At 40.9% G+C, this 24731-nt stretch overlaps 1 protein-coding gene and 1 long non-coding RNA gene across 5 annotated transcripts in view; one reads left to right on the forward strand and one right to left on the reverse strand.

The window, feature by feature from the left end:
- The window catches only part of BTD (biotinidase), a 120026-nt gene extending 105969 nt beyond the window's left edge, over nt 1-14057 (forward strand). For all 3 annotated transcript variants that reach the window (XM_059920379.1, XM_059920377.1, XM_059920378.1), the window contains exons 3-4: nt 1413-1562; nt 9763-14057. In XM_059920379.1, the coding sequence (XP_059776362.1) occupies nt 1413-1562; nt 9763-10935 (1323 nt within the window). In that variant the 3' untranslated portion in view covers nt 10936-14057. The remainder of the gene's footprint in view (nt 1-1412; nt 1563-9762) is intronic.
- On the reverse strand, nt 1-24090 carry LOC132364591 (uncharacterized). 2 transcript variants are annotated; one of them, XR_009502845.1, is made up of 3 exons: nt 24010-24090; nt 12977-13147; nt 1-313 (listed from the first exon to the last, which is right to left on the reverse strand). It is a non-coding gene; the product is annotated as an uncharacterized LOC132364591 (long non-coding RNA). The 2 variants fall into 2 exon arrangements; XR_009502844.1 differs by lacking the exon at nt 24010-24090 and adding an exon at nt 20873-20965.
- Nucleotides 24091-24731: the final 641 nt, after the last annotated feature.

The following is a 24731-nucleotide window of genomic DNA, read 5'->3' on the forward strand; positions in this document are numbered from 1 at the left end:
TTTTCACTTATAAGGCTTTATTCTAAAGAAATAATCAGAGTTCCAATCAAAGATTTGTGTACAATGCTCATTCAGGAAGTGTTTTGAGCACCGTGTACGCAGATGGTCAACACAGTTTTTTTATTACAAAATGTTGGGAACAATTCAAATGCCCAATAACAGAGGATAAACTGTGGTGTCCTCTTAAATATAATCCAGCATATAATACAAGTGATGTTTCTGAAGGTATCTTTGTAGTCTTGATGCTCTGTAGTGAGAGAGTCAAGATGGAAAACCGTTTGTTTATTATTGTCTCAATTATATACGCACACACCTATACAGAGAGGGGGAAAAAATGAAAATAGGCAAGATGTTAACAATAAGTATCTTCATGATATAGGATTATGAATTCTTCCTTTATGTTGTCTTTTCCAAATTTTCTACACTTAAACTTTTGAAAATTTTTTTATAACCAGCAAAAAAATTATAAGGAGTTTGCAGTGCATTCCAGAAATAGTGACTCAAATTGCCTGTTATTTTAGATTATTCGTGCTTGCTCTGCCATCCTCCTCCACCTTTCACTGTGGGGTGATGCTGCCCCAGGCTTAACATTTTCAGCCGAGCAAGTGGAGAGCGGCAGCCGAAGGGGCCCTGGCGCTGGGAGCTGAGGGCTGCCCTGTTTGTTTGGGTTTCCTCAGGTTGCTGCCACTGTCACAGGGAGCCTCGGGCTGTCACAGGCAAGGGCCCCCAGTGTCTCCAGCTGTGGGAGAAGGCCTGTAGGGCGGTCAGGGCTCTGACGGGAGTCTCCTAACTCCCAGTGGGAGAAAGGCAAGTTAGAGCAAGTCCTGGTTCCTATGCTGAAGTCAATGCACTTGACTTTCACCCACCAGCCCACTGGGGCCCGTTAGAATCACGTGGGGACCTGTTGCCGGGACCCCACCCACAGTTGGTTGAAGCAGACTTTTTAGGGATGGGCCCAAGCATCACCGCTAAACAAAGATTGTGTTTTCAGAAGTCCCCTGTCTGATTTAGAAGCCCAATGAAGGTTGAAAACCACCCACCGGACTAGCGGTAGCACATCTGCTGAGCCTGATACTCAGGCCTGTTACAGTCACCGCTCCATCTCCCATGGCACCACCACCAACCCCAAACCCCTCCAAACTCCTGCTCCCTTCAGCCAGACTCACTTGTAACCTTCTTCCCTGACCAGCCCTCGGTACGGTGCTGGTCCCTAGAAGACTTTGTCTTTCTTCCCTCAGAGTTAAGCCAAGTGAGACGGCTCCCCCAAGGCTCAGATCCCTGCCGAGCCCAGCTACCATGTCTGGACCTCTGTGGTTCCTGGTTCAGAGCAGCTGCAGGACAGAGGTCAGAGGAATGAAGGGGTGCTTCCCGTTATCTGTTAACGGACTATTCTCTGATGTTTTGACTTGCAGGGTGTACAGATTATAGTGTTTCCAGAAGATGGCATCCATGGATTCAACTTTACAAGAACATCCATTTACCCGTTTTTGGACTTCATGCCTTCTCCCCACTTGGTCAGGTGGAACCCATGCCTGGAGCCCCACCGATTCAATGACACGGAAGTATGTAAGGGGACCGGCCTTCCTCCTCAGGAGGTGGGAGGCTCACGGAGATGAACCAAGCCAGGGGCCAAGAGCCAGGACATGTTGAATAAGACTGACAGGAGCCCTTAGGGGCCTGAGAACCAAACCCGAGCTCCATGTGCCACAGTCATTCACTTAAAGAATGTCTGCTATTATGAGGCATTTACTCATCTGTGGATCGTTCTATTTGTTAATCACACAAGAAATGCATGAATATATGCTTCTACAACAAATCAAAGTTAAAAAAATGAAAGCCCACCTTCACCACACCCTATCCCTCATCCACCTCCCTTTCTAGACAAACTGCCATCAGTGCATCCACCTATATTCTTTTCTATGCATCTCATAGATACTGACATCTTTATTTTTTAATTTTATTATTTTTACTGAAGTACAGTTGATTTACAATGTTGTGTTAATTTCTGCTGTACAGCAAAGTGATTCAGTTATACTTACATATATTCACTATTTTTTATATTCTTTTCCATTATGGTTTATCACAGGATATTGAATATGGTTCCCTGTGCTATACAGTAGGACCTTGTTTATCTATTTTATATATAGTAGTTGGCATCTGCTAATCCCAAACTCCCAATTCATCCCTCCCCAGCCCCCCTTGGCAACCAGAAGTCTGTTCTTTATATCTGTGAGTCTCTTTCTGTTTCATAGATAGGTTCATTTGTGTATATTTTAGATTCCACATATAAATGATATCAAACGTATTTGTCTTTCTCTTTCTGACTTATGTCACTTAGTATGATAATCTCTAAGTCCATCCATGTTGCTGCAAATGGCATTATTTCATTCTTTTTATGGTTGAGTAGTATTCCATTGTGTGTATGTATATATGTATATGTGTATATATCTATACACATATACCACATTTTCTTTATCCATTCATCTGTCGATGGACATTTAGATTGTTTCCATGTCTTGGCTGCTGTGAGTAGTCTGCTGTGAACACAGGGATGCATGTTTCTTTTTGAATTATAGTTTTGTCTGGGTATATTCCCAGGAATGGGGTTGCTAGATCATGTGGTAGTTCTGTTTTTAGCTTTTTGAGGAACCTCCACACTGTTTTCCACAGTGGCTGCACCAATTTACATTCCCACCAACACTGCAGGAGGGTTCTCTTTTCTCCACACCCTCTCCAGCATTTGTTATTTGTAGACTTTTTAATGATGGCCATTCTGACCGGTGTGAGGTGCTACCTCATTGTAGTCTTGATTTGCATTTCTCTAATAACTAGCAATGTTGAGCATCTTTTGATGTGCCTGTTGGCCATCTGTATGTCTTCTTTGGAGAAATGTCTGTTTAGGTCTTCTGCCCATTTTTCGATTGGGTTGTTTTTTTGTTGTTGTGTGAGCTGTTTGTATATGTTGGAAATTGAGCCCTTGTCAGTCACATCATTTGCAAATATTTTATCCTAGTCTGTAGGTTGTCTTCTCGTTTTGTTTAGGGTTTCCTTTGCTGTAGAAAAGCTTATAAAGTTTGAATGGGTCCCATTTGTTTATTTTTGCTTTTATTTCTGTTGCCTTGGGAGATTGACCTAAGAAAACAGTGGTACAATTTCTATCAGAGAATGTTTTGCCTATGTTCTCTTCTAGGAGTTTTATGGTGTCATGTCTTATATTTAAGTCTTTAAGCCATTTTGAGTTTATTTTTGTGTATGGTGTGAGGATGTGTTCTAACTTCATTGATTTACCTGTGGCTGTCCAGCTTTCCTAACACCACTTGCTGAAGAGACTGTCTTTTCTCCATTGTATATTCTTGCCTCCTTTGTTGAAGATTAACTCACTGTAGATGTGTGGGTTTATTGCTGGGCTCTCTGTTCTGTCCCATTGATCCATATGTTTGTTTCTGTGCCAAGACCACACTGTTTTGATTACTGTGGCTTTGTAGTATTGTCTGAAGTCTGGGAGGGTTATGCCTCCAGCTTTGTTCTTTTTCCTCAGGATTGCTTTAGCAATTCTGGGTCTTTTATGGTTCTATATAAATTTTAGGATTATTTGTTCTAGTTCTGTGAAAAAATGTCATGGGTAATTTGATAGAGATTGCATTAAATCTGTAGATTGCTTTGGGTGGTATGGCCATTTTAACAATATTAGTTCTTCCAATCCAAGAGCATGGGATATCTTTCCATTTCTTTATTTTTTAAAATTATTTTTTAAAAATTAATTTATTTATTTTTGGCTGTGTTTGGTCTTCATTGTCGCACATGGGCTTTCTCTAGTTGTGGCGAGCGGGGGCTACTCTTTGTTGCGGTGCATGGGCTTCTCATTGCAGTGGCTTCTCTTGTTGCAGAGCAAGGGCTCTAGGCACGCAGGCTTCAGTAGTTGCAGCTTGCGGGCTCATTAGTTGTGGCTTGCAGGCTCTAGAGCGCAGGCTCAGTAGTTGTGGCACACGGGCTTAGTTGCTCCGCAGCGTGTGGGATCTTCCCGGACCAGGGCTCGAACCCGTGTCCCCTGCATTGGCAGGCTGATTCATAACCACTGTGCCACCTGGGAAGTCCCTCCATTTCTTTAAATCATCTTCAGTTTCCTTTATTAATGTTTTATAGTTCTCAGCATATAAGTCTTTCACCTCCTTGGTCAGGTTTATTCCTAAGTTTTTTTTTTTTTTTGATGCGCTTTTAAAAGGGATTTTTTTTTTACATTCCTTTTCTGATCATTTATTTTTAGTGTACAGAAATGCAACTGATTTCTGTATGTTAATCTTGTATGCTGCTACCTGGCTGAATTCATTTATCAGTTCTAGTAGTTTTTGTGTGGAGTCTTTAGTGTTACTATAGACTATATATATATAGTATCATGTCATCTGCACATAATGACAGTTTTACCTCTTACCTTCCAATTCAGATATGTTTTATTTCTTTTTCCTGTCTGATTGCTGTGGCTAGGACTTCCAATACTATGTTGAATACAGGTGGTGAGAGTGGGCATCCTTGTCTTGTTCCAGATTTTAGCGGGAAGGCTTTCAGCTTTTCACCTTTGAGTATTATATTGGCTGTGGGTTTGTCATAAAAAGCTTTTATTATGTTGAGATATGTTCCCTCTGTACCCACTTTGGTGAGAGTTTTTTCCATGAATGGATGTTGAATTTTATCAAATGCTTTTTCTGCATCTATTGAGATGATCATGTGTTTTTTGTCTTTTGTTGATGTGATGTATCACATTGATTTGCGTATATTGAACCATCCTTGTGACCCTGGGATGAAGCCAACTTGGTTGTGGAGCATGATCTTTTTTTATGTGTTGTTGGATTCAGTTTGCTAATATTTTGTTGAGAATTTTTGCATCTATATTCCTCAAAGATAATGGCCTGTAATTTTCTTACTTGGTAGTGGCTTCATCTGGTTTTGGTATCAGGATGATGGTGGCTTCATAGAATGTCTTTGTGAGTGGCCCCTCCTCTTCAGTCTTTTGGAAGAGTTTGAGAAGGATCAGTATAAGTTATTCTTTGTATGTTTGGCGGAATTCCCCAGTGAAGCCATCTGGTCCTGGACTTTTGTTTGTAGGAAGTTTTCTTTTCTTTTTTTTTTATTATAGATTCTATTTCACTTGTAGTGATCAGTCTGTTCAAATTATCTATTTCTTCTTGATTCAGTTTTGGTGTGCTGTATGATTCTAGAAACTTGTCCATTTCTTCTAAGTTGTCTAATTTGTTGGTGTATAATTGTTCATAGTATTCTCTTACGGTTTTCTGTATTTCAGCAGTATTGGTTGTTATTTCTCCTTTTTCATTTCGTATTCTGTTTATTTGGGTCCCCTCTCTTTTCTTCTTGGTGAGCCTGAGCAGAGGTTTGTTGATTTTGTTTACCCTTTCAAAGAACCAGCTCTTGGTTTTATTGATTTTTTCTATTGTTTTTTAATCTCCATTTTATTCATTTCCTCTCTGATCTTTATTATTTCCTTCCTTCTGCTGACTTTAGGTTTTGTTTGCCCTTCTTTTTCTAATTCTTTTAGGTGGTAGGTTAGGTTGTTTGTTTGAGATTCTTGTTTTTTGAGGAAGGCCTGTATCACTATGAACTTCCCTCTAAGAACTGCTTTTGCTGCATCCCATAGATTTTGTATGGTTGTGTTTTCATTGTCATTTGCCTCAAGATATTTTTAAATTTCTTCTTCGATTTCATTGTTGACCCATTGGTTTTTTAGCAGCATGTTGTTTAGTCTCCATGTAATTGTTTTTTTCTCATTTCTTTTTCTGTGGTTGATTTCTAGTTTCATGCCATTGTGGTCAGAAAAGATGCTTGAAATAATTTCTATCCTCTTAAATTAGTTGAGGCTTATTTTGTGCCCTAGTATGTGGTCAATCCTAGAGAGTGTTCCATGTGCACTTGAAAAGAATGCATTTTTTTTGATTTAATGTCCTGAAAATATCAATTAAGTCCAACTGTTCAATTGTATCATTTAGGATCTCTGTTGCCATATTGATTTTCTGTCTAGAAGATCTGTCCATTGATGTGAGTGGGGTGTTAAAGTCTCCTATTATTGTGCTCCTGTCAGTTTCTCCCTTTATGTCTGTATTTGTTTTATGTATTTGGCTGCTCCTGTATTGGGTGCATATATGTTGATGAGTGTAATATCTTCTTCTTGTATTGATCCTTTTGTCATTATATAGAGTCCTTCTTTATCTTTCTTTATGGCCTTTGTTTTAAAATCTGTTTTGTCTGATATGAGTATTGTGACCCTTGTTTTCCTGTCATTTCTGTCTGCATGAAATATTTTTCCACCCCCTCACTTTCAATCTATGTGTGTCCTTTGCCCTAAAGTGAGTCTCTTGTAAGCAGTATATTGTAGGCTCTTGTTTTTTAACCCAATCTTCCACTCTGTGTCTTTTGATTGGAGCATTTAGTCCACTGACATTTAAGGTAATTATTGATAGATATGTATTTATTACCACTTTAGAACTTGTTTTCTCCTTGATTTTTAAATTTCTGCTTTGTTCCTTTTTCTTTTTCCTTTTGCGGTTTGATGATTTTCTTTTGTATTATGCTTATGTTCTCTTCTTTTTGGTTTTTGTGAATATATTGTATGTTTTTGATTTGTGGTTACCCTGTATTTCAAGTATGTTAACCCCTTCCTATATCTAATTGCTTTAGACTGGTAGTCATATAGACTGAAACACGTTCTAGAAAAATAATCTACATTTTCATACTCTCCTCTTTCACATTTTATGATTTTAATTATTTTATGATTTTACACCTTCATATTCATCTGTTTGCTGTTCATTGTGGTTATCATTGCTTTCACAGAATTTTTTTTTTTTTAATCTGTGTACTGGCTTATTTAAGTGATTTATTTTCCAATTGTGATTTTCCTCTTTCCTATAGATTCCTTCTTCTTTTCTATTTAGAGAAGACCTTTCAATATTTCCCTTAGGATAGGTTTACTACTGCTGTATTCTTTTAGCTTTTGCTTGTCTGGGAAAGTCTTTCTCTCTCCTTCTATTCTAAATGATAATCTTGCTAGGTAGAGTATCCTAGGTTGCAGCTTAGGATAGAGTATCCTAGGTTGCAGCTTAGGATAGAGTATCCTAGGTTGCAGTTTGCCACTCCCTTCTGGCCTGCAGCTTTTCTGTAGAGAAATCAGCTGGTAGCCTTATGGGGGTTCCCTTGTAATTAACTCTGTTTTTCTCTTGCTGCCTTTAGAATCCTCTATCTTCAACTTTTGCCATTTTAATTATAGTATGTCTTGCTGTAGGTCTGTTTTGGTTCACCTTGTTTGGGACCCTCTGTGCTTCCTGTACCTGGATATCTGTTTCTTTCTTTAGGTTTGGGAGGTTTTCAGCTGTAATTTCTTCAAATACATTTTCGATCCCCTTTTCTCTTTCTTTTCCTCTGGAATCCCTATTATGTGTAGATTGGCATGTTTTATATTATCCCATAGGTCTTTTATATTGCTTTCATCTTTTTTTATCTGGCTTTCTGTCTACTGTTCTGATTGAGTGATTTCCTTTATTCTATCTTCTGGATCATTTATTTGTTCTTCTGCATTATTCAATCTGCTGTTCATTGCCTTTAGCTCAGCTTTTGTCTGGGCAAATGAGCTTTCTAATTTTTCTTAGCTCCTCTTTATAGTTTCTAGTTCCTTTTTACAGTAATCTGCATTTCTATCAATAGTCCTTCTTAATTCCTTTAGTATTTTCATTATCTCCTTTTTGAACTTGGTGTCTGTTAAAGAGATCTGTTTCATTGTTTGTTCTTTCAGGGGAATTCTCTTCATCTTTTAATTGGGAATGGCTCCTCTGCTTCTTTATTTTACTTATGTTTCTCTTACTCTGTGAGTTTGGGAGAAACAATTATCTACTGTGGTCCTGGAAGGCTATTTTTATGTGGGAGTGTCCCTGTGTAGCCTGTGTGGGTTTAATATTTTTTGGTATGAGGGCTGTTTTCACTATGAGTGACTGCGATCTCTTTCCTCAGTGTGTGCTGGCCGTTATGCCCTTGATAGGAGGTGTGGTGGTGTTGTGGTGACCAGAGCCTGCACTGGGTATTGAGCAGGGTCTGCTCCCTAGTTGTTGGAGTAGAAGCCCCTAGGATCCATTTCTGAGCTGGGGTACGAAGTAGGCAGGATTGGAGCACTCCCACTGGGAGAGGACCCACTGAATATTCCTCTGCCAGAGCTGTTCACCAGTGAGGGTGCTCTGTGGTGTCACCTGTTGTATGCTTACAAAGTACACTGTTGTTGGCACTGCCTTCAGCCCCATCTCAACCTTGGGAATGCTGTCAGTCAGCCCTGATGTCCCTCAGGCATTGTTTTCACAAGGCTACCAGTGCAAATCCATTGAAGTCAGGTACCAAGACTGCAGTAGTCACACACCTGGACCTGCTGTGGGAGCTATGGAAGCAGCCCAGACCCTGGCCCAGCCTCTATGTACATGCACCCACAAAGCCCACAGATGCTAAGGCCAGTCCTGTCCCAGCCACGGGAGTACATTGTCCACTTGGGTGTCCCTCAGGCACTGAGTTTACAAAGCAGGTGCCAGTAGGGTAAATCTGCACAGCCGCAGGGAGAGGGCTCAGATTTCAGCCCCGCCTCTGCATGTGGGCAACCCACTAGCGCACTCCCAGAGCTCGTAGAGGAGCACATGGAGAAAGAGGCTGCTGTGGTGGGCCCCACCCCTCACTTTGCTGACATGTGTGTTGACAATGGGGTTTCAATGGTGGCACACACCTGCCATGAGCATGCCAAAAGTGAGGCTACTATGGCAGGCTCGCCCCTCCATTCCGCGCTCCTTGACAAAGGCTCTTCGCTTCTATGGAGGGCCCGGGCTTTCTCCATGTATACCGCTGGTTGCAGCCCGTACCACACTCCAGCCCCTTCAGGCTGTCTCTGCAGCCAACCGCAGTGCTCTCCCCAGGTCTGTCCTCTGAAGCCCGAGTTCCAGCACCCAGCCCCAGCACGTACCAGTGGATGTGCGTCTCAGGCTGAGGAGCGCAGGGCAGTGGCCTGGCTGATCCTCCTCTCCAGTGAAGGGGCTTCCCAGAGTGTAGGAACCTTTTCTCTTTCACAACTACCTCCCAGGGGCACAAGTCCTGTCCCAATTCCTTTTTCTTCTTTCGCCCTACCCAGTTATGTGGAGATACTTCTTGCGATTTTGGGTGTTGGAGATATTCTGCCAGCGTTCAGTAGGTATTTTGTGAGAATTGTTCCAGATGTAGATGTATTTTTGTTGTATTTGTGGGAGGAGGTAAGCTCCATGCCCTTCTACTCCGCCATATTGATTGGAGCCCCCCAAGATAAGCACTTTTAAAATTACTTTTTAAAGAGCACCAAGTTTTCCCTTTAAAAGATTTTGATTGCACTTTGCATCCCCAGTAATAGTGCATGAGTGCCTGTTTGCCCATCCTTTGGTCAATGCAAGATAGAATAGTCTTTTTAATTTTTGCCAATCTTATAGAGGTGAAAAATGATACCTCATTATCATTTTAATTTTTACCTCCTTACTACTACTGAGACTGAGCATCTTGTCAATGTTTGTTGGCCATTTGTATTTGTTCATCTATGAACCATCTGTTAATATCCTTTGCACGCTTTCAGTAGTGGTTACTTTTTTCTTACTGATTTATGATAGCCATGTATATATTATCAATACAATACAGGTACTATTTTAAAATTGTAAGAAAAAGGCAGGGTTTAAAAATTTCCTTTATTTACACTTTTTGTTTTCCCTCTAGGTCCTCCAGCGCCTGAGTTGTATGGCTGTCAAGGGAGAGATGTTCCTGGTGGCCAATCTTGGGACAAAGCAGCCTTGTCATAGCAGTGACCCAGGGTGCCCAAATGATGGCAGATACCAGTATAACACGAACGTGGTGTTCAGCAGTAATGGAACCCTGGTTGACAGCTACCGCAAACAAAACCTCTACTTTGAAGCAGCGTTCAATACCCCCCTGGAAGTGGATCGCATCACCTTTGATACCCCCTTTGCTGGCAAGTTTGGCATCTTCACTTGCTTTGACATATTGTTCTTCGACCCTGCTGTCAGGCTCCTCATAGACTCAGAGGTGAAGCATGTCGTGTATCCGACCGCCTGGATGAACCAGCTCCCACTCTTGGCAGCCATTCAGATTCAGAGGGGTTTCGCCATCACCTTTGGCGTCAACTTTCTGGCTGCGAACATCCACCATCCATCTCTGGGGATGACAGGAAGTGGCATACACGCCCCTCTGAAGTCCTTTTGGCACCATGACATGGAAAGCCCCGAAGGTCACCTTATAATTGCCCAGGTAGCCAAAAATCCACAGGGTCTCATTGGTACAGGGAATGCCACAGGGAAAATGGACCCATCCCATAGTAAGTTTTTAAAAATCTTGGCAGGGGATCCATACTCTGAGAAGGATGCTCAGGACGTCCACTGTGATGGAGCCCCCAAATGGAACACGAATGCCTCTCCCACGTTTAACTCTGAGATGATGTATGACAATTTCACCCTGGTTCCCGTGTGGGGCGAGGAAGGCTACCTCCGAGTCTGTGCAAATGGCCTTTGCTGTCATTTGCTTTACCAGAGGCCCACTCTGTCCAAGGAGCTGTATGCCCTGGGGGTCTTTGACGGCCTTCACACTGTGCACGGCACTTACTACGTTCAAGTCTGTGCCCTGGTCAAGTGTGGCGGTCTTGGCTTTGAAACCTGTGGGCAGGAGGTCACAGAGGCTGCGGGGATATTTGAGTTTCACTTGTGGGGGAACTTCAGTACCTCCTATATCTTTCCAATGCTTCTGACCTCAGGGATGACCCTGGAAACCCCTGACCAGCTGGGCTGGGAGAATGATCATTATTTTCTGAGGAAGAGCGGACTGTCCTCCGGCCTGGTGACGGCAGCTCTCTACGGGCGGTTGTATGAGAAGGACTAGGGGGTGTGGGGTGGGCTCCCCCTGCACTGGCACAGGCCAAAGCTCACAGCACCGGGACCACTTCTTCGCCCCAGAGCCCATCCTGGGAGCCACGGGAAGAGGTAGGGAGACAGATTTCACCAGTGTCTTTTCCTCTTAAGCGCAAATTTGTGAGACATTTTCTGGTATTTTCTACTCACATTTCTATTTTTCAAGCCACGTCTTCCTCCAGCAGATCTTCCATTACACAATTGTTTTAAGAGCGCAAACAAAAATAAATGTCAGTTTATATTTTACATGTCCACAAAACAGCAGGTTTCGTGTGTGTTCTTGCTGTTGATCAAGTGACACCCAGGATATACAGGTATTTCAGAAGCCTCAAACATTGTCTGTCTAGGGTAAGAAACAAACTCTCAGAGCAAAAGCCGTGTTAGAAATGGCTGCCATGGGGACTTTTCCATTCTGGTCGGCCAGAACTCATCCCCCCGCACTGATCGTGCCAGAGCCGCCAGCAGCATCAGCAATGTGGATCCTGAGGCAGCTTTTAAAAATAGAAGGGAAGCTTTTCTCACATCTGCCTTTCTGTCAGTGATCGGAATGTGTCAGGCAGGACTCAGAATAACTGGAAAGAAAGAGTGCAGTGCCCCGGAGAGAGAGGCTGGAAAAAAGTGCTGAGGAGAGGGCAGCGATGGGAACAGATGAGTCATAGGTTTCTTGTGCACAGCGTGTCTCATCCAGGGATTCCAGACACCTTAATAAATCACGCTAGCTCTGGGCAAGAGCCTTCCGGCTGCCCAACTGTGCGGGGTGGAACGATGCTGGGAATTCATTCCCAGTCCGCTGGCAGGGCCTTCTCTTTGCAGACGGGTTGCAGGAACGGTGTGGGGTTTGGCCCGCTTAGTCTTTATTCAGTCACTCAACAGGTGTCTTTGGAAAGCCCACCAGGGACAGAGCGAGGACCTCCCAAAATATGAACTGCACGTGCAAAATCATATCAGTGTGTGAAGACATTCTTTAGGCCACTGGTCTGTATTATTTGTATCCAACATTTCAAAGTCACTTTGACTCTATGCCTAGTAACTGTTTCAGATCATTTTTAAGGTGGAAAATCGGTAGCTTTTAAAGAAAATGGATAGTTAGCTTTCTGTGATTTGCCTCTTCAATGTGTGGCTATTTAGTTTCATCTCCTTTATAAATTAGGTTTTTAAAAACAGTATGTGCATATATCTACACATAATTACATGAAGTAAAAAATGAAATTCTTTCCCCATTCCCCCCACAGTGTGGCTTTCCAGACCCTTTCCTGGCTTTTAGGCAGAAAAATAAAAAGCATAGATCCTAGGGTCAGACTGACCAGCTTTACTTTCTTGGCCTCCCTGTTTACTCTTCACTACGTAGACCTCGACTATTTATTTGAACCTTGCTGTGCCCCAGTTTTCTCATTTGTGGGATGTGTATTGAATCATCCATGTGGGAAAGAAGCAAAGACCCGCTGACTCACTGCCCGCTTGCAAAGGCCTAGAATGAGTCAAGCCGGCCTTCAGGGAATTTGCAGGAACAGCTCAGGATTTCTGAGGAAACCCAGGAGGTCCCCCCGGAACGGGACAGGGGCCTCTCCCACCAGATGCTGGCGCAGACCCGGGAGGGGTGAGCTGGAGGGGGCACACGGCTCCGGATGTGGCCGCCCCTGCTCCAGGGAAACAGAAATCATCTCAGAAATGCATATTGTTGCTTCCTGCCAAGATGATTCAAATCATCCAGAGAGAGACAGAGGCCAGGCCTAAATACAGACTTGGTGGAGCTACTTCACCCAGCAAACATTTTTGAAGCACCTGCTGGATGCACATTTTGCTCTTCTGAGCAGAGTATTGAGAACTTTCCCCGAGTTACTATCTACTGACAATTTAGAACTAACTGCTCATGAAGTAGAAATGAGGGGGACAAGAAATTATGATTTTTATGATAAAAAGTAGTTGCCAGATGGCAGAACAAAGTACAGGGCAGGGGGGAAATGAGTAAAATAAATCATTTTCAGGAAAAAAAAAAGGCACGTATGACTCACGGTTGTGATACGCTTCTGTCAGCTGTGATCCTGAAACTCAGGAAGCAGATGGCGATCTTGACCATAACACAGGGGCAGACACCCAGTGTATTTCTGGTGGAATGAGGCCTGGGGGAAGCGGCTGTCCGTGTGGTTTCTCATGGGGGTGCAGCTGCGCCTCTCTGTGGTCTTCTGCGCAGAGGGAGTGAGAGACAACGATGGGCTTAAAAAGTCCTGTTCTTAGAGAAGGTAAAGCCACGGCCTGCCGGCAGCCTGTCCGCCCCAGTGCCCACCATGGCCTCTCGAGAGGAGGGCCTGCCCACAGCCCTGCTGAGAGAAACCCACCTGGGCCAGTGCTGACCCACAGGCGGCCGGCTCAGTGCCCTCACCCCCAAAAGAAACCCTGTACCCACGAGCAGTCATGTCCATTCTCCCTCCCCCCATCCCATGGCAACTACTAATACACTTCCTATCTCTACGGATTTGCCCATTCTGAACATTTTATATAATTGGAATCATACAATATGTGGCCTTTCGTTCCTGCCTTCTTCCACTTAGTGTAATGTATTCAAGGTTTATCCTTGTGTATTATGTATAAGTTCTCCCTTCTTATGGTTGAATAGTATTTCATTGTATAGATATACCACATTTGTTTATCCATTAAGTTAGTGGACATTGCGTTGTTTCCACTTTTTGGCTATTAGGAATAATGCTGCCGTGAATATTCATGTACAAGTTTATATGTGAATATACGTTTTCAATTCCTTGGGTATATATCTAGGAGTGTAATTGCTGGGTCATACAAGTCAATGTTTAATTATCTGAGGAACTGTCAGACAGACAGACTGTTTTCCAAAGGGGCTGCATCATTTTTCATCCCTAATAGCAATGTATAAGAATTCAAATTTCTCCACATCCTTGCTAATGCTTGTTATTGTCTGTTTGTTAAAATCATAGCCATCTCAGTGGTTGTGGTTTCGCATCGTGGTTGTGATTTCATTGCCCTAGTTGCTAATAACGCTGAACATCTTTCCAAGTGCTTACTGGCCACCCATATATCTTCTTTGAAGAAATTATTAAAATCTTATGCCCATTTAAAAAATTGGATTGTCTTTTTATTATTTAATTGTAAGAATTCTTTGTCTATTTTGGATATTAGACCCTTATCAATAAGTGATCTGCAAATATTTTCTCCATTTGTTGGTTGTCTTTTCACTTTTTCATACTGTTTTTTGGTACACAAAAGTTTTTAATTTTGTGATGAAATTTTTAATTTTAAGATGAAGTCGAATTTATCTTTTTTCTTTGGTTGCTTGTGCTTTAGGTGTCATACCTAATTAAAGGTCATAGGCTTACAGCTATGTTTTCCTCTAAGAGTTTTATTGTTTGAGCTCTTATGCTTAGATCTACGATCCACTGAAGTTAATTTTTCTATGTGTTGTGAGATAGGGGTGCAAATTCATTCTTTTGCAAGTGAGCATCTAGCTGTCCCAGCGCCATTTGTTGAAAGACATTATTCTTTCCCCACTGTATTGTCTTGGTGCCCTTATTGAAATCTGTTGACCATAAATATACAGGTTTATTTCTAGACTCAATTCTATTCCATTGATCTGTATGTCTGTCCTAAAGCAAGTACCACACGTGTCCTTATTACAGTAACATTGTAGTAAGTTTTTAAATTGGGAAGCGTTGAGTCCTCTTTGTTCTTTATCAAAATTGTTTTGGCTATTTTGGGTCCTTTGCAGTTCCATATGAACTTTTTAGGGTCACCTGGTCAACTTCTGTCAAAAAAAATCAGTGGAATTTTGATAGGTATTGCATTAAATCTGGAGATTAATTTGGGAAATGCCATTTAAATAATATTGAATCTTCCAGTTCATGAACACAGGATGTCTTCCCATTTATTTAGTTTTGTCATTTTTAGTGTACAAATATTTATACTCCTTTTATTTTTATTCCCAAGTATTTTTTGGATGCTATTATAAATGGAATTGTTTTCTTAATTTCATTTTTGGATTGTTAATTGCAAGTGTATAAAAATAGAGTTGGTTTTTTATATTGATCTTATGTCCGGCAAACTTGCTGAACTTATCAGCACTAATAATGTACTGGTGGAGTTTTTAGGATTTTCTATATACCAGATCATGTCATCTACAAATAGATTAACTTCTTCTTTTTATATGAATGCCTTTTTTCCCCCCCTTCCTAATTGTTCTGGCTAGAACCTCTACTACAGTGTGGTGGACTAGACATCCTTGCCTCATTTCTGATCTTAGGGGAAAAGCTTTCAGTCATTCATCATTAAGTATGATGTTTGCTGTGGGCTTTTCATAGATGAAGAAGTTTCCTTCTACTCCTAGTGTTTAGTGTTTTTATCATGAAAGGGTTTCAAATTCTTTTTCTCCATTAATAGTGATAATCAAGTGTTTACCCCCTTTATTATACAGTGTATTACATTGACTTATTTTTATATGTTGAAAATATCTTGCATTCCTGGGATAAATCCTACTTGGTCATGGTATATAATACTTTTTAAGCGTTGATAGATTTGGGTTGATAGTATTTTTTTGATGACTTTTGCATCTGTATTCATAAGGGATATTCATGGTGTATAAGACTTTCTAGATGGTGATAGATTTGGTTCAATATTATTTTGTTGATAATTTTTGCATCTACATTCATAAAGGATATTGGCTCTGTAGTGTTCTTTTCTTGAGATGCCTTTGTCTGGTTTTGGTATGAGGTTAATACTTCACAGAGCGAGTTGGGAAGTGTTTCCCCCCTCTTCAGTTTTTTAAGAGTTTGTGAAAGACTGGTGTTAATTCTTCAAATGTTTTGTAGAATCCACCAGTGAAGTCACCTGGTCCTGAGCTTTTCTTTCTGGGGAGTTTTTTTTTATTACAAATTCAATGTCTTTACGTGTTATAGGCCTACTCATATTTTCTATTTCTTCTTGAAACAGTTTTGATAGTTTATCTTTCTAGGAATTTGTTTATTTCATCTGGGTTAGCAGATCTGTTGGTATGTAATTATTCATAGTACTCTCATAAATTTTTTATTTCTGTGAGGTTAGTAGAATTCCCCCCTCTTCATTCCTGATTTTCAATCGTCTTCTTTTCTTGGTCATTCTAGCTACAAGTTTGTCAATTTTGTTGATTTTTGTAAAGGAACTTTGTTTTGTTGATTTTTCTCTATTTTTTTTTTTTTTTTTTTGAATCCCTACTTCATTTATTTCTGCTCTAATTTCTATTGTTTTCTTCTGCCTGCTTTGGATTTTAGTCTGCACTTCTTTTGTCTAGTTTCTTAAACTGGAAGATTATAGACTTGAGACCTTTCTTCCTTTTTACTGTGTTTACAGCTTAATTTCCTTCTAAGCACTGCTTTCACTGCAGTGAAATGGAATGTTATATTTTTGCTTTCATTAATCTCAAGATAGTTTCTCATTTATTTAGTAGTACAGCCATTACAGCTCTCTTTTGGATGCTGTTGCCATGGTATTTCTCTTCATCCTCTGACTTTCAACTTATTTGTGTCTTTGAAGCTAAAGCACATGTTTTATAGATAGTATATAATTGGATGTTTTGTATTCATTCCGTTACTCTCTGCCTTATAATTAGAGTTTAATCTATTTACATTCAATGTATTACCGATAATGTAGATTTTACACCTGCCATTTTGTGATTTGTTTTGTATCTGTTCTTTTTTGTTTCACTAGGCCTCCATCACTGCCTTCTTTTGTGTTAGATATTTTCTAGTGTACCATTTTAATTCTCTTTTCATTTCTTTTATAATTTATAGTTATCTTCTTAGTGTTTGTCCTGGGTATTCCAACTAACATGTTAACTTATAACAATTTAGTTCATATTAATGAAGCTAAATTTCAATACAGATACAGCTTGAAGATACTGCAGGTTCAGTTCCAGACCACTGCAGTAAAGCAAATATCACAAAGTGAGTTACACAAAATTTTTTTGGTTTCCCAGTGAACATAAAAGTTATGTTTACAATATACTGTAGTCTACTAGGTGTGCAATAGCATTATCTCTAAAAAACTGTACATGCCCTAATTAAAAAACACTTTATTGCTGAAAAATGCTAACCATCATCTGAGCTTTCAGTGAGTTGTAATCTTTTTGTTGGTGGAGGGTCTCGCCTCAGTGTTGATGGCTGCTGACTGATCAGGGTGGTGGTGCTGAAGGCCGGGGTGACTGGCAGTTTCTTAAAATAAGACAACAATGCAGTCTGCCCCATCAATTGACTCTTCATTCATGAACGATTTCTCTGTAGCATGCAGTGCTGTTTGATAGCATTTTACCCACAGAAGACCTTTCAAAATTGGAGTCAATCCTCTCAAAGCCTGCCACTGCTTTATCAATTAAGTTTACGTAATATTCTAAACCTCTGAATAGGTTTCAACGGTCATTTCAACGGTCTTCACAGCATGTTCACCAGGAGTAGATTCCATCTCAAGAAATCACTTTCTTTGTTCATCCATAAGCAGCAACTCCTCATCTGTTAAACTTTTATCATGAGATTGTAGCAATTCACATCTTCAGGCTCCACGTCTAATTCTAGTTCTCTTGCTGTTTCCACCACATCTACAGTTGTTTCCTCTACCCTCACAGTCATCCGTGACGGTTGGAATCAACTTCTTCCAAACTCCTGTTTATGTTGATATTTTGACCTCCTCCCATGAATCACGAATGTTTGTCATGGCATCTAGAATGGTGAATCCTTTCCAGAAGGTTTTCAGTTGACTTTGCCCAGATCCATCAGAGGGATCACTCTCTATGGCAGCTATAGCCTTAGGAAATGTATTTCTTAAATAATAAGGCTTGAAAGTCAAAATTACTCCTTCATCCATAGACCGCAGAATGGATGTTGTGTTGGCAAGTATGGAAACAACATGCACCCCATTGTGCATCTCCCTCAGAGCTCTTGGGTGACCAGGTGCATTCTCAATGAGCAGTCATCTTGAAAGGAATCTTATTTTCTGAGCAACAGGTCTCAACAGTGGGCTTAAAATATTCAGTAAGCCATGTTATCAACAGATGTGCTGTCATCCAGGCCTTGTTGTTATGGAGAACAGGCAGAGTAGAGAGCATAATTCTTAAGGGTCCCAGGATTTTCAGAATACGAGTATTGGCTTCAATGTTAGCTGCATTGTTAACTGCAATGTTAGCCCCTAACAACAGAGTCAGCCTGTCCTTTGAAGCTTTGAAGCCAGGCATTGACTTCTCCTCTCTAGCTATGAAAGTCCTAGATGGCATCTTCTTCCCACAGAAGGCAGTCCATGTACATTGAAAATCTGTTGTTTAGTGTTGCTACCTTCATTAATGATCTTAGCTGGATCTTCTGGATAACTTGCTGTAGCTTCTACGTCAGCACTCACTGCTTCACCTTGCACTCTGATGTCACAGAGATGGCTTCTTGCCTTAAACCTCATGAACCAACCTCTGCTAAGCTTCACACTTTTCTTCTGCAGTTTCCTCCCCTCTCTCAGCCTTCACAGAATTGAAGAGAGTTAAGGTCTTGCTCTGGATTAGGCTTTGGTTTAAGGGAATGTGGTGGCTGGTTTGATCTTCTATCCAGACTACTAAAACTTTCTCCATATCAGCAATAAGGCTGTTTTGCTTTCTTATCATTCATGTGTTCCCTGGAGTAGCACTTTCAATTTTCTTCACGAACTTTTCCTTTGCATTCATTCACAATGTGGCTAACTGTTTGGTGCACTGGGCCCAGCTGTTGGCCTATCTGGGCTTTTGACATGCTTTCCTCACTAAGCTTAACCATTTCTAGCTTTTGATTTAAAGTGAGAGACATGAGACTCTTCACTTAAAGGACTTAGAGGCCATTATAGGGTTATTAATAGGCCTAGTTTCAGTATTGTTGTGTCTCAGGGAAGAGGGAGGTCTGAGGAGAGGGAGAGAGATGAGGAAATAAATGGCTGATTGGTGGAGCAGTCAGAACACACACATTTACTAAATTCACCATCTTATATGGGTGTGGTTCGTGACACCCCCAAATAATCACAATAGGAACATCACAGATCACGGATCACACATCACCATAACAAATATAATAAGAATAAAATTCCAAATATTGCAACAATTACCAAAACGTGACAGATATGAAGTGGGCATACGTTGCTGGAAAAGTTCAGCGTTGCCACAAACCTTTAATTTGTAAAAAATGCATTATCTGTGAAGTGCAATAAAGTGAAGCCCAATAAATGCTTTCTGCTTTCAAGAGTCTTGTTTTGTCTTCTGATAGTTTGATTATAATGTGTGTAGGCTGGATCTCTTTGAGTTTATATTCTACTTGGAGTTCTTTGAGCTTTTTGAGTTTGTAGATTAACGTTTTTGAAATTGTTTAAGTTTTCAGCCATTATTTCTTCAAACATTCTTTCTGCCTCCTTTTCTTTCTCTTCTCCTTCTGGGACTTCCCTTGTGTGTATGTTGCTATGTTTATTGGGATCTCACAGGTCTCTGAGGCTATGATCACTTTTCATTTTTCCCCCTGTTCCTCAAGACTAGGAACTGACCTATCTTCAATCTCACTGATTCTTCTGCCTACTCAAATCTAACATTGAGGCCCTCTATTCCAGTTACTATAATTTCCAAATTCAGAATTTCCATTTGCTTTTAAAAATATTATCTCTATATATTTATCGATATTCTCTATTTGGTGAAGCATTAAAAAAAAACTTTCTCTTAATTCTTTAGACATGGTTTCTGTTAGCCCCTTGAAGATGTTAAAAATAAATGATTTATGGGTTTCCCTGGTGGTGCAGTGGTTAACAATCCGCCTGCCAATACAGGGCACACGGGTTCGATCCTTGGTCCAGGAAGATCCCACATGCTGTGGAGCAACTAAGCCCATGTGCCACAACTACTGAGCCTGCGCTCCAGAGCCCGTTAGCCACAACTACTGAGCCTGTGTGCCACAACTACTGAAGCCTGCACGCCTAGAGCCCATGCTCCGCAACAAGAGAAGCCACTGCAATGAAAAGCCCTCGCACCACAATGAAGAGTAGCCCCTGCTCGCCACGACTAGAGAAAGCCCACACGCAGCAACGAAGACCCAATGCGGCCAAAAATAAAGTGAATAAAATAAAATAAATTAAATAAATAAACTTAAAAAAATAAAATAAATGATTTACATTCTTTGTGTAGTAAACCCAATGTCTCAGCTTCTTCAAGGATAGTTTCTATTGATTGTTTTTCCTGTGTATGGGCCATACATTGTTTCTCTGCATATCTCAATCTTTTGTTGAAAACTGGACTTTTAAAATAATATAACATGGCAATTCTGGAAATCAGATTCATCTCCCTCCCCAGGGTTTGTTGTTATTGCTGCTTGTTATAGTGGTTCAGTGACTTTTCTGAACATGTTCTGTAAAGTCTGTATCTTTTGCCATGTGTGGCCAATGAAGTCTCTACTCATTTAGCTTAGCTGTCAGCTAACGATTGGACAGAGATTTCCTTAAACATCTGGGACCAAAAGAATTCCCTGGTCTTTGCCAAGGGGCTGTGTACGTAAGGGCACATCTTTAGAACACAGCCTGGCAGTTGAAAATTGGCTTTCACTTCCTGTTTGTGCAGAGCCTCAAAATTAGGCACAGGCAAGAATTTCGGGTAGCCTCGGGTCTTCCACAAGCATGCACACAACTCCACGTATCTGTGGCATTCTAGAATTCCTAGAACCATGTCTTATGGATATGTATTCCCCTAGCTTTTCCTTTTAAGCTTTTTGGTTGTCTGTTGCTTGCCTCAGCTCTTATCCACCTCCTAAGGCAAGTGCAACATTAAAACTCTTGCCTAGTGCTGGGAAAACTGGAGAGCTACATGTAAAAGAATGAAATTAGAACATTCTCTAAAAGCATACACAAAAATAAACTCAAAATGGATTAAATACCTAAATGTAAGACTGGATACTATAAAACTCCTAGAGGAAAACATAGGCAGAGCACTCTTTGACATAAATCACAGCAATATCTTTTTCAATCCGTCACCTAGAGTAATGGAAATAAAAACAAAAATAAACAAATGGGACCTAATTAAACTTAAAAACTTTTGCACAGCAAAGGAAACCATAAACAAAATGAAAAGACAATCTATGGACTGGGAGAAAATATTTGCAAACAATGTGACCAACAAGGGATTAATCTCCAAAATATACAAACAGCTCATATAGCTCAATATCAAAAAAAACAAACAACCCAATCAAAAAATGCACAGATCTAAACAGACATTTCTCTAAAGAAGACATGCAGATGGCCAACAGGCACATGAAAAGATATTCAACATCACTAATTATTAGAGAAATGCAAATCAAAACTCACACACGGTTAGAGTGGCCATCATTAAAAGTCTACAAACAATAAATGCTGGAGAGGGTGTGGAGGAAAAGGAACCCTCCTGCAGTGTTGGTGGGAATGTAAATTGGTGCAGCCACTATGGAGAACAGTATGGAGGTTCCTTAAAAAACTAAAAATAGAGCTACCACATGATCCTGCAATCCCACTCCTGGGCATATATCCGGAGAAAACCATAATTTGAAAAAAGATACATGCACCCCAGTGTTCATAGCAGCACTAGTCACAATAGCCAAGACATGGAAGCAATGTAAATGTCCGTCGACAGATGAATGAATAAAGAAGATATGGTGTATACACACACACACACACAATGGAATATCACTCAGCCATAAAAAAGAATGAAATAATGCCATTTGCAGCAACGGATGGACCTAGAGATAATCACAGTAAGTGAAGTAAGCCAGACAGAGAAAGACAAATATCATGATATCACTTATATGTGGAATCTAAAATATAACACAAATGAACTTATCTACAAAACAGAAATAGACCCACAGACACAGAAAACAAACTTATGGTTACCAAAGGGGAAAGGGGAGGGGAAGGATAAATTAGGAGTTTGGGATTAACATATACGCACTACTACATATAAAATAGATAACCAACGAGGACCTACTATATAGCACAGGGAACTATACTCAGTATTTTGTAATAACCTATAAGGGAAAAGAATCTGAAATATATATATATATAACTGATCGCCTTGCCATATACCTGAAACTAACATGACATTGTAAATCAACTACATTTCAATTAAAAAAAAAAACCCCAAAACTCTTTCCTGTAATTGTTTTCAACAAATACCTCTCCAGGGAGAATAACTTTCACACTGGGTCAACTTTGAGTTAGCTCAACTACAGACAGTGTGGTAAGTGGGATCTTCCAGGGAACCATCAGACAGGCAAAATAATGACAATTCTTGGGGATGAGGCTTTGAAAGAGCTCTACTTTTGTTTTGCTTCTTTTGGTGGCTGCTTGTCTGCACCAAGAATGTGGGCTTAGTTGTTAAGGCTCCTGCAGAGCTGGAATGAGGAATGCAACTTGAGCAAATTGAAACACCACAAAGGTCAATGATCTTATCAAGACTCAGTGGTCCTTGCTCTGCCATTTTCACTGACATCACTTGGAAAAACCTTTCAGACCATTTGCAATGTCTTAGGTCCTATTTCTACTAGTCACCTAACTGCAGGCAACCAATGGACTTTCTTCCCATGCCCCTACACACTTATGGCCACCTAGATGTGAGGAGAGACAAAGCTCTTCTCAAGAAGCCCCTTTACCTTGAATTCTTTTCACTCACATTCTCTTTGACTTTGCCATTTCTTACCATGAGTATCAGAACCACAAGAAACTTTCCTCTCATGTATACTGGGTCCTACCACCTTTGTGGCAGGCATGATAAGAGTTCAAACCAGGTTACACAAGAAGTAAGATGTTAAGTGAAAAATTTACTGTCAACACAAAAAATGCGTTTTGATTGTTTCTACTAGGTCTGAGGCAATATAACAGTACCTGCTGTTACTTTGGGTACCAGAAATGAACCAACTTCCCATTTTTGGGGGGTGGCTAACATTACCGAAAAGCCTGTTTTAGAGCTTAGTGGTAACCTAACCCCAAGCATTGTGCCATGTTCATTTCTAACTGAAGGTTTAAGCAAGTTACGTGTCACGGACTAGGGATGGCAGAGCTAGCAGACATCTGAGAAACACTTTCAATCAACCCAGATGCCCTCTATTTAAATGGCAATTGATGCCTGGGTTAACCTATGACATGCTTTGGGTTAGTTTAACCTCAGGTTTGCTTTTGGGGATTAGCTCACCATCTTTCTCTATCCTTTTCCTGCTTTTATTAGTTTGTTGCTTCAACATTCTTCCACTTTCTCAGCAAAACCTTATGGTGTCTCACATCAGAAATTGTTTGTGTAGGGACTTCCCTGGTGGTGCAGTGATTAAGACTCTGCGCTCCCAATGCAGGGGGCTGGGGTTCGATCCCTGGTCAGGGAACTAGATCCCATGTGCATGCCACAATTAAGAGTTTGCATGCCACAACCAAGAAGCCCGCCTGCCACAACTGAGGAGCCCATATGCCACAACTAAGGAGCCCACCTGCTGCAACTAAGACCCAGTGCAACCAAAATAAATAAATAAATATATATATATATATATATATATATTTTTTTTTTTTTTAAAAAGAGGTTATCCCATTAAAAAAAAAAATTGTTTGTGTAATCCCCTAGTGCATAAACGGGCAAGGCATTTTTTAAATCAAGGATCTCCCCCAAATACCAAATCTCACAAATCTTTCTCTGCAGAATAATCACCATTGACATCCTTCTTGTCTTTCTCCCCGACTAAAATGTAAGCTTCCTGAGGGCAGAGACTTCATTCCTGGTGTAGCTCCAGGATTTAAGACAGTGCCTGCTGCAGAGTGTGTACTCAAAAATGTTTGCTGAAGGGCTTAAAAGCGAAAATGCAATTTTTCTTTAAGTTTAGAGACGGGCGAAGAGGAAGAAATATTTTAAGATCAAATCACTGGCTTTTCAAATCAAGCCTGCATTTCAGTCCTAATCAAGAAAGAAGACAGATAAGAATCATAGGAAGGCAAGAGGAGTAAACCACCCTCAAGAAAATGAGAAATAACACAGAAGGAGGAAGGCAGAGAAATGGAGACTCACATGAGTGCTGGAGACTGTGAGGTGCGGAAACGACCTAGACAGTGGAGAGTGTTCTACACCCGTGTACTTTTACTGTCTTCCGTTAGATTAGGCTCTGACTTGGAAGGGATGGTCACAGTCAGACATGAGAGAGGGGACTGGTGCTACACTGAAATCAAACACCTACCCAATCAGTTTGACACTGGCAAGGGAAGAGCTTTCCAATTCCAAATTCATTTTTGCTACCCAGTTTTACATCTGAATCCCCTACACCAGAAGAAACCACAACAAGGGAAGGAGCAGGCAGAGAGCAAAGACAGCTAAGCATGCCCGGGGATAAACTGAGAACAATGACACGCTAGCCTGGCTCATCATTTCAGGGCTAAATGAATTGTGAACTGAACTCCAGTTATCCTTCCCCAACGAGCACAGCCAACTGCCCGATCTCACTGAGGTTGGGCTTGGCCAGCGGAGTATTAGCAGCAGTGATGCATGCAGAGGCATGAACTGTGCGGGTCAGGCTTGCCTTCTTGTGCTTCGTTCACAGAGAACACAGATGGAGCAGATCGAGCCCAACTCACGATGAGCGGTCAAGCCCAGCCAGACTCCAGATTGAGGCGTCACCCGGCTGAGCCCGTCAGCCAACCTGCAAAGGCATAAGTGAGGATGAGTATTTTAGCTTGACGAGACCTGAGGCAGCAACAGCAACAGAAATGTAAGCAGATGTCATTCTCTTAGGCTCC

Source organism: Balaenoptera ricei, chromosome 4 (assembly GCF_028023285.1).
Source record: "Balaenoptera ricei isolate mBalRic1 chromosome 4, mBalRic1.hap2, whole genome shotgun sequence".
NCBI lineage: Eukaryota > Metazoa > Chordata > Mammalia > Artiodactyla > Balaenopteridae > Balaenoptera > Balaenoptera ricei.